The following is a 12,342-nucleotide window of genomic DNA, read 5'->3' on the forward strand; positions in this document are numbered from 1 at the left end:
CACGGACGTATGAGTATGTGCCTGGTCCTTAAGGGGGTTAATCGGTCCCAGGACAACCATTGTATGTTGAGACCATAACGCTATGGAAACCTGGTAATTGATTCTGAAGCACCCAAAATGTCATCCAAAAATAGGAAAAAGCGAGGATTAAAGAAAAATAAGTAACTAATAGAGACCGCACCTGGAATACTGCGTACAGTACTGGTCAGACCACACATGGAATACTGCGTACAGTACTGGTCAGACCTCACATGGAATACAGTGTACAGTACTGGTCAGACCGCACATGGAATACTGTGTACAGTACTGGTCAGACCACACATAGAATACTGTGTACAGTACTGGTCAGACCACACATGGAATACAGTGTACAGTACTGGTCAGACCACACATGGAATACAGTGTACAGTACTGGTCAGACCACACATGGAATACAGTGTACAGTACTGGTCAGACCACACATGGAATACAGTGTACAGTACTGGTCAGACCACACATAGAATACTGTGTACAGTACTGGTCAGACCACACATGGAATACAGTGTACAGTACTGGTCAGACCACACATGGAATACAGTGTACAGTACTGGTCAGACCACACATGGAATACAGTGTACAGTACTGGTCAGACCACACATAGAATACTATGTACAGTACTGGTCAGACCGCACATGGAATACAGTGTACAGTACTGGTCAGACCACACATAGAATACTATGTACAGTACTGGTCAGACCGCACATGGAATACTGTGTACAGTAATGGTCAGTCCGCACATGGACCCAGTACTGTACACAGTATTCTCAGTGTACAAGAAAGGTATAGTGGAGCTGGAGGGGGCTAACATGCCAGTGACAATCTCTAGCAGAGGACTAGGCAACACATCAAGCTGCCCAAGTACAGGTATATAGTAAACAGTTAGGATCTAAGGGCAAACTAGCTAGGCATCTGTATTCATATCCACATGATCAATTCTGTTCTTTTACTCTATGCAGAATTATAAACTGGATCCGTCTCTGGTGAAGATGTCTGTTTGCTGCAAATGATTTCACATTGACTCATTGTTAACATTTTAATAGAAAAAATAACTTCTAGATAAATGCAAGGCTAAAAAAAAAAAATCTGCAGCAACTAGGACTAAGCATGTAACGGAATTTATCCAGACCAATGAGGGAGGTCGATCCTCGGGCGGGAGAGGACAGCAGGTTGATGCAGATGGAGGGGAACCTTTTAGATGATTATAGTTCATTGCCATTCAGATACTTCTGCTCTTGTAGTCTGCTCTTTCTCTGTATTTCTAGCTCTTTGGCTCGGAGCCACGTCTCACGGGACAATGAGGTCTGACCAGTGCTAAGTGACAGCAACCTGAACAGAGAAGAAAACACGTCACAAATCTATAAATACATTCAGATATCCCCAACCAAGGGCCATGGGGCTCACCGAGCGACCACCAGCAAGCGGTGCAGGTCATCTGCGCTGATACTCTGCGGGTCGCCTTTTCTCATGTCCACAAAGTCATCTTCAACAGCCTGTGGAGGAAGCAAGACAAGAAGCTTGAGACCTAATACATTAGACCCACGAAAAACAGAAATTGTGCATGGAAATGGGAGATCAAGAGAAACAAAGATCATAGAATATTGCCACAAAGAAAATCCGGCACTGTCCTTTAAACCTATGACCTTTGCTACACTGGCTAATATATTGGAAGGAGCTGACTATACTCTCCTGCGGGTGGTGCTGCACACTAGAATATACTGGAAGGAGCTGACTATACTCTCCTGCGGGTGGTGCTGCACACTAGAATATACATCTGCAAAATGAATCCAAACAAGAAAATATACGGAGCAACTCACCCAGCACTTTGGAGATAGTAGAGTAGGTTACATGGCGGTCAGGCGAGAAAGCAGCAGGGGGGGGGGGGGGGGGGGGGGGCGGCAGATGTAACGGGGAGAATCCGGTGTCGTGCACGCTGCTTTCTCGCCTGACCGCCATATAACCTACTCTACTATCTCCAAAGTGCTGGGTGAGTTGCTCCGTATATTTTCTTGTTTGGATTCATTCATCAAAGATCATAGATTACTGTCAAGGTGGAGGGGCCAAGACTACAGCTGATGTAGAAAAACCAAAAACAACACTACGTGCAGACAGAGTAAGCCAAATGCAACCCCGACTCCATCTCTCTATTCTGTTTCTTTACGTTCTATTATTCTGGCTCCACTGTTTGGATCCAATGTTAGGGCCGGTTTTCTGACTGGACCTAAATCCGTGGTATACCACGGTTTTAGGTCCAGTTAGAGAACTGTATACGGGGCAAAAATGAGTCGACCAGAGTTAGTGTTTGACTCATTGAAATGCATTATATACGGGTCCGGGTCCGGCTGGGATTCGGGTGTGAACCGTACGTGGTGTGAACCCAGCCTTAGTTTGAGGAATCTATAATAGAGAAAGAAGGGGGACCGCGCCTCGTGTATAATTACCCAAGACACAGGGTGGAATGAGGGTTAGGGCAGGGTACCAGCCTTCCGGTTGGCCGCTCACCTTGTAGTGGATAAATTGCGCTCATCACCCCTAGATAGGGGTACAGTCAGAAGCTTGATCAGAATGAACTGCAAAGCCTATTGGGTTTCAGGAATGGGGAACCCCCTCCTGTTCAGTGAAGTAGATATGAAGAGCAAAATTCGACCCATACGTCAGGAGTAGAGATGAGCGAACTTACAGTAAATTCGTTTCGTCACGAACTTCTCGGCTCGGCAGTGGATTACTTTTCCTGCATAAATTAGTTCAGCTTTCAGGTGCTCCGGTGGGCTGGAATAGGTGTATACAGTCCTAGGAGACTCTTTCCTAGGAATGTATCCACCTTTTCCAGCCCACGGAGCACCTGAAGGCTGAACTAATTTATGCAGGATAAGAGATCAACTGCCGAGCCGAGAAGTTTGTGACGAATCGAATTTACTGTAAGTTCGCTCATCTCTAGTCAGGAGCTGTTCCATTAAGGTAAAATAAACGTAGCCAAAGCAATATGGTGGTTAAAGTGCCAGCAGGCCCTATATTTGAGCAAGGATCAATGACGCGTTTTGGAGGTAGAACCCTTCTTCAGATTGGCATGTGCAATTAAATACAGACAAAATATTTATAGGCAAACAAAATGGATGCCAGGTCAAAGTGGGAGGAGTAGACCCCTTCCACCTACACCATGACTATCCACATAAAACATTAAGAACTAAAAGATCACACCATAAGTAATAAAAGGCATAATGCATAATACATAAAATATGCATGAATATAAAAATATAAAGCCATGACTGTAAGGTTCCGCATGTCCGTTCGGCAATGCTATATGCAAGAGGCTGAATGAACATCCTTGTAAACAAATGACGTGTTGCCCTATTCCTAAAGGGAGGCTGTAAGAAGCCTAGTGACTTGTAACAGATCGTGTTTATACACAATCCGCTGTCACTGCCAGGAACATGTATGGCTAATATGTGCGGGCATCTGACCGGGGCATTGCTGCAGGGTGATGCAGTACAGATTGTATGTGCGAGAGCAGAACGCGGCGCATCACTGCGCTCTGTTGTGGTCCGGAGCTCTGAGTGCCTGACTGATCCGAGCCTGTAATAGGAGGAAAGAGGCAGGAGAAATGTAAACAATGTAGTAGGGAAGTCACACAGAGCACAGGAGAGATGTCAGAGCCTGTAATAGGAGAGACAGGAGAAATGTAAGCAATGTAGTAGGGAAGTCACACACAGGACAGGAGAGATGTCAGAGCCTGTAATAGGAGAGACAGGAGAAATGTAAACAATGTAGTAGGGAAGTCACACACAGGACAGGAGAGATGTCAGAGCCTGTAATAGGAGAGACAGGAGAAATGTAAACAATGTAGTAGGGAAGTCACACACAGGACAGGAGAGATGTCAGAGCCTGTAATAGGAGAGACAGGAGAAATGTAAGCAATGTAGTAGGGAAGTCACACACAGGACAGGAGAGATGTCAGAGCCTGTAATAGGAGAGACAGGAGAAATGTAAACAATGTAGTAGGGAAGTCACACCGAGCACAGGAGAGATGTCAGAGCCTGTAATAGGAGGAAAGGCAGGAGAAATGTAAGCAATGTAGTAGGGAAGTCACACACAGGACAGGAGAGATGTCAGAGCCTGTAATAGGAGAGACAGGAGAAATGTAAACAATGTAGCAGTGTAGTAGCCATCACACAGAGGACAGGAGGGATATCAGAGCCTGTAATAGGAGAGACAGGAGAAATGTAAACAATGTAGCAGTGTAGTAGGGAAGTCACACAGAGGACAGGAGAGATGTCAGAGCCTGTAATAGGAGAGACAGGAGAAATGTAAACAATGTAGTAGGGAAGTCACACGAGCACAGGAGAGATGTCAGAGCCTGTAATAGGAGAGACAGGAGAAATGTAAGCAATGTAGTAGGGAAGTCACACACAGGACAGGAGAGATGTCAGAGCCTGTAATAGGAGAGACAGGAGAAATGTAAACAATGTAGTAGGGAAGTCACACCGAGCACAGGAGAGATGTCAGAGCCTGTAATAGGAGAGACAGGAGAAATGTAAACAATGTAGCAGTGTAGTAGGGAAGTAGCCATCACAGAGGACAGGAGAGCTGGAGAAAAAGGCAAACAGAGTGATCACTGCTAAATGAGGGGATACCTGGTAAAATGCAATAAAAGATACCAAATGGTATCCCCTCATTTAGCAGTGATCACTCCGTTTGCCTTTTTCTCCAGCTCTCCTGTGCTCTGTGAGATGGCTACTTTCCTACTACACTGCTACATTGTTTACATTTCTCCTGTCTCTCCTATTACAGGCTCTGACATCCCTCCTGTCCTCTGTGTGATGGCTACTACACTGCTACATTGTTTACATTTCTCCTGTCTCTCCTATTACAGGCTCTGACATCTCTCTTGTCCTCTGTGTGACTTCCCTACTACACTGCTACATTGTTTACATTTCTCCTGTCTCTCCTATTACAGGCTCTGATATCCCTCCTGTCCTCTGTGTGATGGCTACTACACTGCTACATTGTTTACATTTCTCCTGTCTCTCCTATTACAGGCTCTGACATCTCTATTGTGCTCGTGTGACTTCCCTACTACATTGTTTACATTTCTCCTGTCTCTCCTATTACAGGCTCTGACATCTCTCCTGTCCTGTGTGTGACTTCCCTACTACATTGTTTACATTTCTCCTGTCTCTCCTATTACAGGCTCTGACATCTCTCCTGTCCCCTGTGTGACTTCCCTACTACACTGCTACATTGTTTACATTTCTCCTGTCTCTCCTATTACAGGCTCTGATATCCCTCCTGTCCTCTGTGTGATGGCTACTACACTGCTACATTGTTTACATTTCTCCTGTCTCTCCTATTACAGGCTCTGATATCCCTCCTGTCCTCTGTGTGATGGCTACTACACTGCTACATTGTTTACATTTCTCCTGTCTCTCCTATTACAGGCTCTGACATCTCTCCTGTGCTGTGTGACTTCCCTACTACATTGTTTACATTTCTCCTGTCTCTCCTATTACAGGCTCTGACATCTCTCCTGTCCTGTGTGTGACTTCCCTACTACATTGCCTACATTTCTCCTGTCTCTCCTATTACAGGCTCTGACATCTCTCCTGTCCTGTGTGTGACTTCCCTACTACATTGCTTACATTTCTCCTGTCTCTCCTATTACAGGCTCTGACATCTCTCCTGTCCTGTGTGTGACTTCCCTACTACATTGCTTACATTTCTCCTGCCTTTCCTCCTATTACAGGCTCTGACATCTCTCCTGTGCTCGGTGTGACTTCCCTACTACATTGTTTACATTTCTCCTGTCTCTCCTATTACAGGCTCTGACATCTCTCCTGTCCTGTGTGTGACTTCCCTACTACATTGCTTACATTTCTCCTGTCTCTCCTATTACAGGCTCTGACATCTCTCCTGTCCTGTGTGTGACTTCCCTACTACATTGTTTACATTTCTCCTGTCTCTCCTATTACCCTATTACAGGCTCTGACATCTCTCCTGTCCTGTGTGTGACTTCCCTACTACATTGCTTACATTTCTCCTGTCTCTCCTATTACAGGCTCTGACATCTCTCCTGTCCTGTGTGTGACTTCCCTACTACATTGTTTACATTTCTCCTGCCTCTTTCCTCCTATTACAGGCTCGGATCAGTCAGGCACTCAGAGCTCTGGACCACAACAGAGCGCAGTGATGCGCCGCGTTCTGCTCTCGCACATACAATCTGTACTGCATCACCCTGCAGCAATGCCCCGGTCAGATGCCCGCACATATTAGCCATACATGTTCCTGGCAGTGACAGCGGATTGTGTATAAACACGATCTGTTACAAGTCACTAGGCTTCTTACAGCCTCCCTTTAGGAATAGGGTAACACGTCATTTGTTTACAAGGATGTTCATTCAGCCTCTTGCATATAGCATTGCCGGGTCATGAAGTGAACGGACATGCGGAACCTTACAGTCATGGCTTTATATTTTTATATTCATGCATATTTTATGTATTATGCATTATGCCTTTTATTACTTATGGTGTGATCTTTTAGTTCTTAATGTTTTATGCGGATAGTCATGGTGTAGGTGGAAGGGGTCTACTCCTCCCACTTTGACCTGGCATCCATTTTGTTTGCCTATAAATATTTGTTCTGTATTTAATTGCACATGCCAATCTGAAGAAGGGTTCTACCTCCAAAACGCGTCATTGGTTCTTACTCAAATATAGGGCCTGCTGGCACTTTAACCACCATATTGCTTTGGCTACGTTTATTTTACCTTGGAAATTGGAACAGCTCCTGACGTATGGGTCGAATTTTGCTCTTCATATCTACTTAGTTTGCGGACGGCACATCACCTCCGCATTTTTGTGGCTATATCTACATTGCTGTGTACCATTTTTGATTGCTTTGTTACACTTCTGTGATAGGAAGGACATTGATTTTATTCCTCCCCAACCAAGTCCAAAGCAATTTACAGGACAATATATTATTATTAGCAATCATTCGATTGCTAATATTGTTCAGTGCTATGCATAGCACTGATCAGTGTTATCGGTCATCTACTGCTCTGGTCTGCTCGATCACAGACCAGAAAAGACGACCCATGGAAGACAGCGGAGGCAGGTGAGGGCACCTCCGTCTGCCGTGCTGGATGATCGGATTGCCGCGGCAGCGCTACGGGCGATCCGATCATCCATTTTATAGTGACCACAATGCTGCAGATACCATGATCTGTATTGATCACGGCATCTGAGGGGTTAATGCCGGACATCCACGCAATCGCGGATGTAGTCCATTACCGGCGGGTCCCTGGCTGTTCTCATGACCCTGTGCGCATGACCCGAGCGCCGCTCCGATGCTCGCGGTTATGTATAGGACTTAAATGTACATCCTAGTGCGCCAAGTACCACCTCACCAGGATGTACATTTAAGTCCTGTGTCGTTAAGGGATTAAGGCCAAAATGGGCTTAGTCCTTAAAGGATTAAGAGGGTCACCAAAGATGTCCATCTGCTTAGCACTTGCTGGTACAGCTCACAAGATCAAGTATTTAGTTCTTGTAGAATTTTCACACTGTTCTGTCACCACCAATGACTTCCATTAACAGTCCAACAACAGAATACACTTTTATAGCATTAAATCTGCTGTCCATGAAGAAATAATTCAGAGATTTTTTTTCTATCCATATAATAGTAATGCGCCAACACTATTCCTACAGTGTCATCTGTTTCATTTCAGCTCAGTTGTATCCAGACATTTCATTACTGCCGCAGGATGAAGTCATCCTAGTTACTAATAAACATGCTCCTGTGTGGAGTCTGTGAATTACAAGATTAACCCCTTAAGGACTCAGCCCATTTTGGCCTTAACCCCTTCCCTCTTTGGCGGTTTTTGCCCTTATTGTTTAGTTTTTTCCTCCTCCCCTTCTAAAAAACATTTCAATTTTCCAGCTAAAAATCCATATAAGGGCTTGTTCTTTGCGCCAACAATTTTTCTTTGTAATACCAGTACAATTTCACTACAAAAACTATGGCGAAACCAGAAAAAAATTATTCTGTTTCTACGCAGTGCAGTTTTCGGTACAAATTGCACCTTATATTTTATAGGTCCATACGGTCGCAAGGATACCCAATTTATATAGGTTTGATGTTATTTTACTACAAAAAAAAAATAAATTATAACTACATGCACCAAAATTTATACGTTGAAAATTTTCATTTTCTGACCCCCTTTAAAACTTAATTTTTCCGTATAAGGGGCAGTATGAGGACTCATTTTTTGCACCATGATTGCACCAAATTTTTATCGGTACCATTTTTGTTTTTGTTGGACTTTTTGTTCACTTTTTATATGGTATAAAAAATGACCAAAAATATGCTATTTTGGATTTGGGAATTTTATTACGTGTACACCATTGAACGTGCGGTTTAATTAATGATATATTTTTATAGTTCGGACATTCACGCACGCAGCGATACCACATATGTTAATTTTTATTTACACAGTTTTTTTTAATGGGAAAAGGGGGATGATTCAAACTTTTATTAGGGAAGGGGTTAAATCACATTTATTAACACTTTATTTTCAATGTTATATATAGGGGACTAACACTGCACACACTAATCATTGTTATCTCATAGGAGACTATAGCACTGCACACTGATCTCTTATACTGATCATTGTTATCCCATAGGAGACTATAGCACTGCACACACTGATCTCTTATACTGATTATTGTTATCCCATAGGAGACTAACACTGCACACACTGATTTCCTACACTGATCACTGCCATGCAATAACATGGCATTGATCAGTGTTATCGCAGTTCGAATGCTCTTGCCTGGATCTCAGGCATGGAGCAGTCATTCGGCGATCAGACAGCGAGGAGGCAGGTAGGGATCCTCCTCGCGTCCTGCAAGCTGGTCGGGACACCGCCATTTCACCGCGGTGGTCCCGAACAGCACCACTGAGCTAACCGGCAATGTTTACTTTCGTTTTAGATGCGGCGATCAAGTTTGATCACCGCCTCTATAAGGGTTAATGCCGGACATCAGCCTGATTGGCGATGTCCGGCATTAGCCGTGGGTCCTGGTTGCCTATAGCAACCAGGACCCACCAGGTATGATGCCCGCTCGTCTGTTGAGCGCATGTCATACCTCGGGAGCCGCAGATGGACGTTAATGAACATCCATTTGCGGCAAGGAGTTAAGGAGCAGGCCAATTTTATTTTTGCATTTTCATTTCTTCCTCCTCACCTTCTAAAAATCATGACTCTAATGTTTTCATCCACAGGCCCATATGAGGGCTTGTTTTTTGCGCAACCAATTGTCTTTCGTAATGAAAATTATTGTACCATAAAATGTATGGCGCAACCAAAAAATTATTATTTGTGTGGGGAAATAATATACATAGGCATACACTACAGACATAGCACTGATCAGTTATCAGCAATCTTCTTGTATTATCTACTCGATCTCAGACCTCCGGACGCCATGTTGGAAGATCGAATATCCGCGGCGGTGCTGTAGGCGATACGACCATCCATACAAACGACGCAATGCCGTGATTTGTATTGATCATGGCATCTGAGTGGTTAATGGCAGACATCAGCATGACCGCTGATGTATGCCATTACCGGTGGGTCTCTGGATGCTGATAGCAGTTGGGACCTGCCGTGCATGATGCGAGCACCGGCTCGGCGCTCGTGTCATGTATAGGACGTAAATGTACGTCCTGGTGAGTTATGTACCAGTGCATCAGGACGTACATTTTTGTCCTATGTCGTTAAGGGGTTAAATCATCCTGTATCAGATCCCTCCCAGTTACTTTGTATAATATTCATGGCATGCATACATCAGGTCTATGGGGCTTATACTGCACAAATGTCAGCTGAGCCTAACACACTTAAATCTTGCTGAAATTCTGCGGTGTGCATGGACCCTAACAGGATGTGTCCTTCCTTCTCAGAATGAACAGATACGTGTCACCAGATGGCAATGCATTTGGACATTCACAACATCAATAACCTTTTATTACCTTGGTGATCTCTTCGGAGATTGTATAATCCATAAACTGCAGCAGGCTCACATACATGCGGAACTTTTTGAGCAGAGTTGGGAGGGTGGCGGACAGCAGGGCCTCCATGTACTGATCCAGGCTGGGCGGACACATCTGTGGCTTCAGGGGAACCTGACAGTCTGACTGAAAGAGGTGTAGTATATAAGCTGGTCAGCACTTGGGGTGGATCAGGTCCAGAAACAAGTGTAAAGTCCCAGCACTCACCGAGCTTTACTGCATATCCTTCAAATCAAACAAGATGCGTTTCGGCAGTAGCCTTTCCCTACTTACTCACCGGTAATTCTGTTTTCAAGAGCCATGACAGCACCAACTAAGAGAGGGACTCTGCCCCTAGGGACAGGAAACCTTGGAGAATAAATGGAAGTCCTCTCCATCCTCAGTGAATTACAGAGACCTAGAAAAGCCTTCCTACTTAGTAATAAGTCATGACAAGAAGAAATAATAACTGAACAAGGAAAATATATAATTATTATTTTTTCATATGCTACACCCAAATGATCTAAACACCCGTGAAATAAACTATTTAGAAAGACAAAAAAGGGTGGGAATGCAGCGGTGCTGTCATGGCTCGTGAAAACAGAATTACCGGTGGGTAGTTGCCGGCTTTTCCCACAGCCATGACAGCACCACCTGAGAGAATACCAAAGACCAAGATTAGGGTGGGATAACAGTTTGGAGAACCTTACGACCAAAAGGATAAATCCGAACAACTCCCCACGTCCAACCTATAGTGGCGAAAAAAAGTGTGGGAAGTAGACCAGGTGGCCGCCTTACAGATTTGGTCCATCGAAGCCCCTCTCCTTTCGGCCCAAGAGGATGCAAGCGCCCGGGTAGAGTGAAGAATGTACGGAGGGTCCAGACATGTTTCGAGCGCAAGCGCTCTTCCTCGGTGACGTCAGCGAGCGTACAGGTGAGGTTTAAATAAATACAGTAACCCCCCCCCCCCCCCCCCCCGACCTACAATGGCCCCGACATTGATAAAATCGACATAGGATGCTTTTATATGTCGGGGCCATCGCATTAACTGCTATCCGACAGCGCAAAATGCTTAAGCTGCTGTCGGATAGCAGTGCATCCCGGACAGGTTCACTTACCTATCCCCGCTGCTCCGGGTCCACTTTGCGATCCTCCGGCGTCTTCTGTATCTTCTCCAGGGTCCGGGCCTCTCTTTCCGGCGTCGTTATTACGTCACTACGCACGCCGCGCCGGCGCAGCAGCATAATAACGTCACCAGAAAGCGAGGCCCGGACCCTGCAGAAGATGCGCAAGACACCGGAGGAACCTGAAGAAGACACCGGAGCAGCATCGGGAGCCCCTGGGAAAGCATCGGGAGCGGTGAGGACGTGGTCCAGAGCGGTGGGGACAGGTGAGTACAGCTTCCTATACTTTACATTGCACGGATCCCTCAACATCCGATGGATTCGACAAACAATGGGTCATTTGGAACGAATTACCATCGTATGTTGAGGGACCACTGTACGTGCTATGTAGCAGAGGAGACAAGTGGTACCTCCCACCTCTCCTGTTGTGCAGCTGATTCCAAGATCAATGTACATAAGGTAAAAAAACTAAAAAATTTGTCAAAATACATAACAAGTAAAAGGAAAAAGAAAAAATGAAAATACCGGTGTATATGGCATGAGAGAGGGATACTACTTGATAAACTACTCAGTGTATTAGTGTCTGCGGCAGAGCTCAGTGTGTGCGTGCGATGTGTCTGCGGCAGAGCTCAGTGTGTGCGTGCGATGTGTCTGCGGCAGAGCTCAGTGTGTGCGTGCGATGTGTCTGCGGCAGAGCTCAGTGTGTGCGTGCGATGTGTCTGCGGCAGAGCTCAGTGTGTGCGTGCGATGTGTCTGCGGCAGAGCTCAGTGTGTGCGTGCGATGTGTCTGCGGCAGAGCTCAGTGTGTGCGTGCGATGTGTCTGCGGCAGAGCTCAGTGTGTGCGTGCGATGTGTCTGCGGCAGAGCTCAGTGTGTGCGTGCGATGTGTCTGCGGCAGAGCTCAGTGTGTGCGTGCGATGTGTCTGCGGCAGAGCTCAGTGTGTGCGTGCGTGCGTGCGGCGTGTCTGCGGCAGAGCTCAGTGTGTGCGTGCGTGCGTGCGGCGTGTCTGCGGCAGAGCTCAGTGTGTGCGTGCGTGCGGCGTGTCTGCGGCAGAGCTCAGTGTGTGCGTGCGTGCGTGCGATGTGTCTGCGGCAGAGCTCAGTGTGTGCGTGCGTGCGTGCGTGCGATGTGTCTGCGGCAGAG

The 12,342-nt window shown here is 45.8% G+C and overlaps 1 protein-coding gene across 1 annotated transcript in view; it reads right to left on the reverse strand.

Moving 5' to 3' along the window:
• Nucleotides 1–1,064: 1,064 nt before the first annotated feature.
• The window catches only part of MCMBP (minichromosome maintenance complex binding protein), an 81,821-nt gene continuing 70,543 nt past the window's right edge, over nucleotides 1,065–12,342 (reverse strand). The window contains 3 exon segments of the mRNA XM_056552443.1: nucleotides 1,065–1,365; nucleotides 1,441–1,529; nucleotides 10,057–10,221. Of these exon segments, the coding sequence (XP_056408418.1) occupies nucleotides 1,239–1,365; nucleotides 1,441–1,529; nucleotides 10,057–10,221 (381 nt within the window). The 3' untranslated portion in view covers nucleotides 1,065–1,238.

The sequence above is a fragment of the Hyla sarda genome, unplaced genomic scaffold, assembly GCF_029499605.1.
Source record: "Hyla sarda isolate aHylSar1 unplaced genomic scaffold, aHylSar1.hap1 scaffold_161, whole genome shotgun sequence".
In the NCBI taxonomy this organism is placed as follows: Eukaryota; Metazoa; Chordata; class Amphibia; order Anura; family Hylidae; genus Hyla; species Hyla sarda.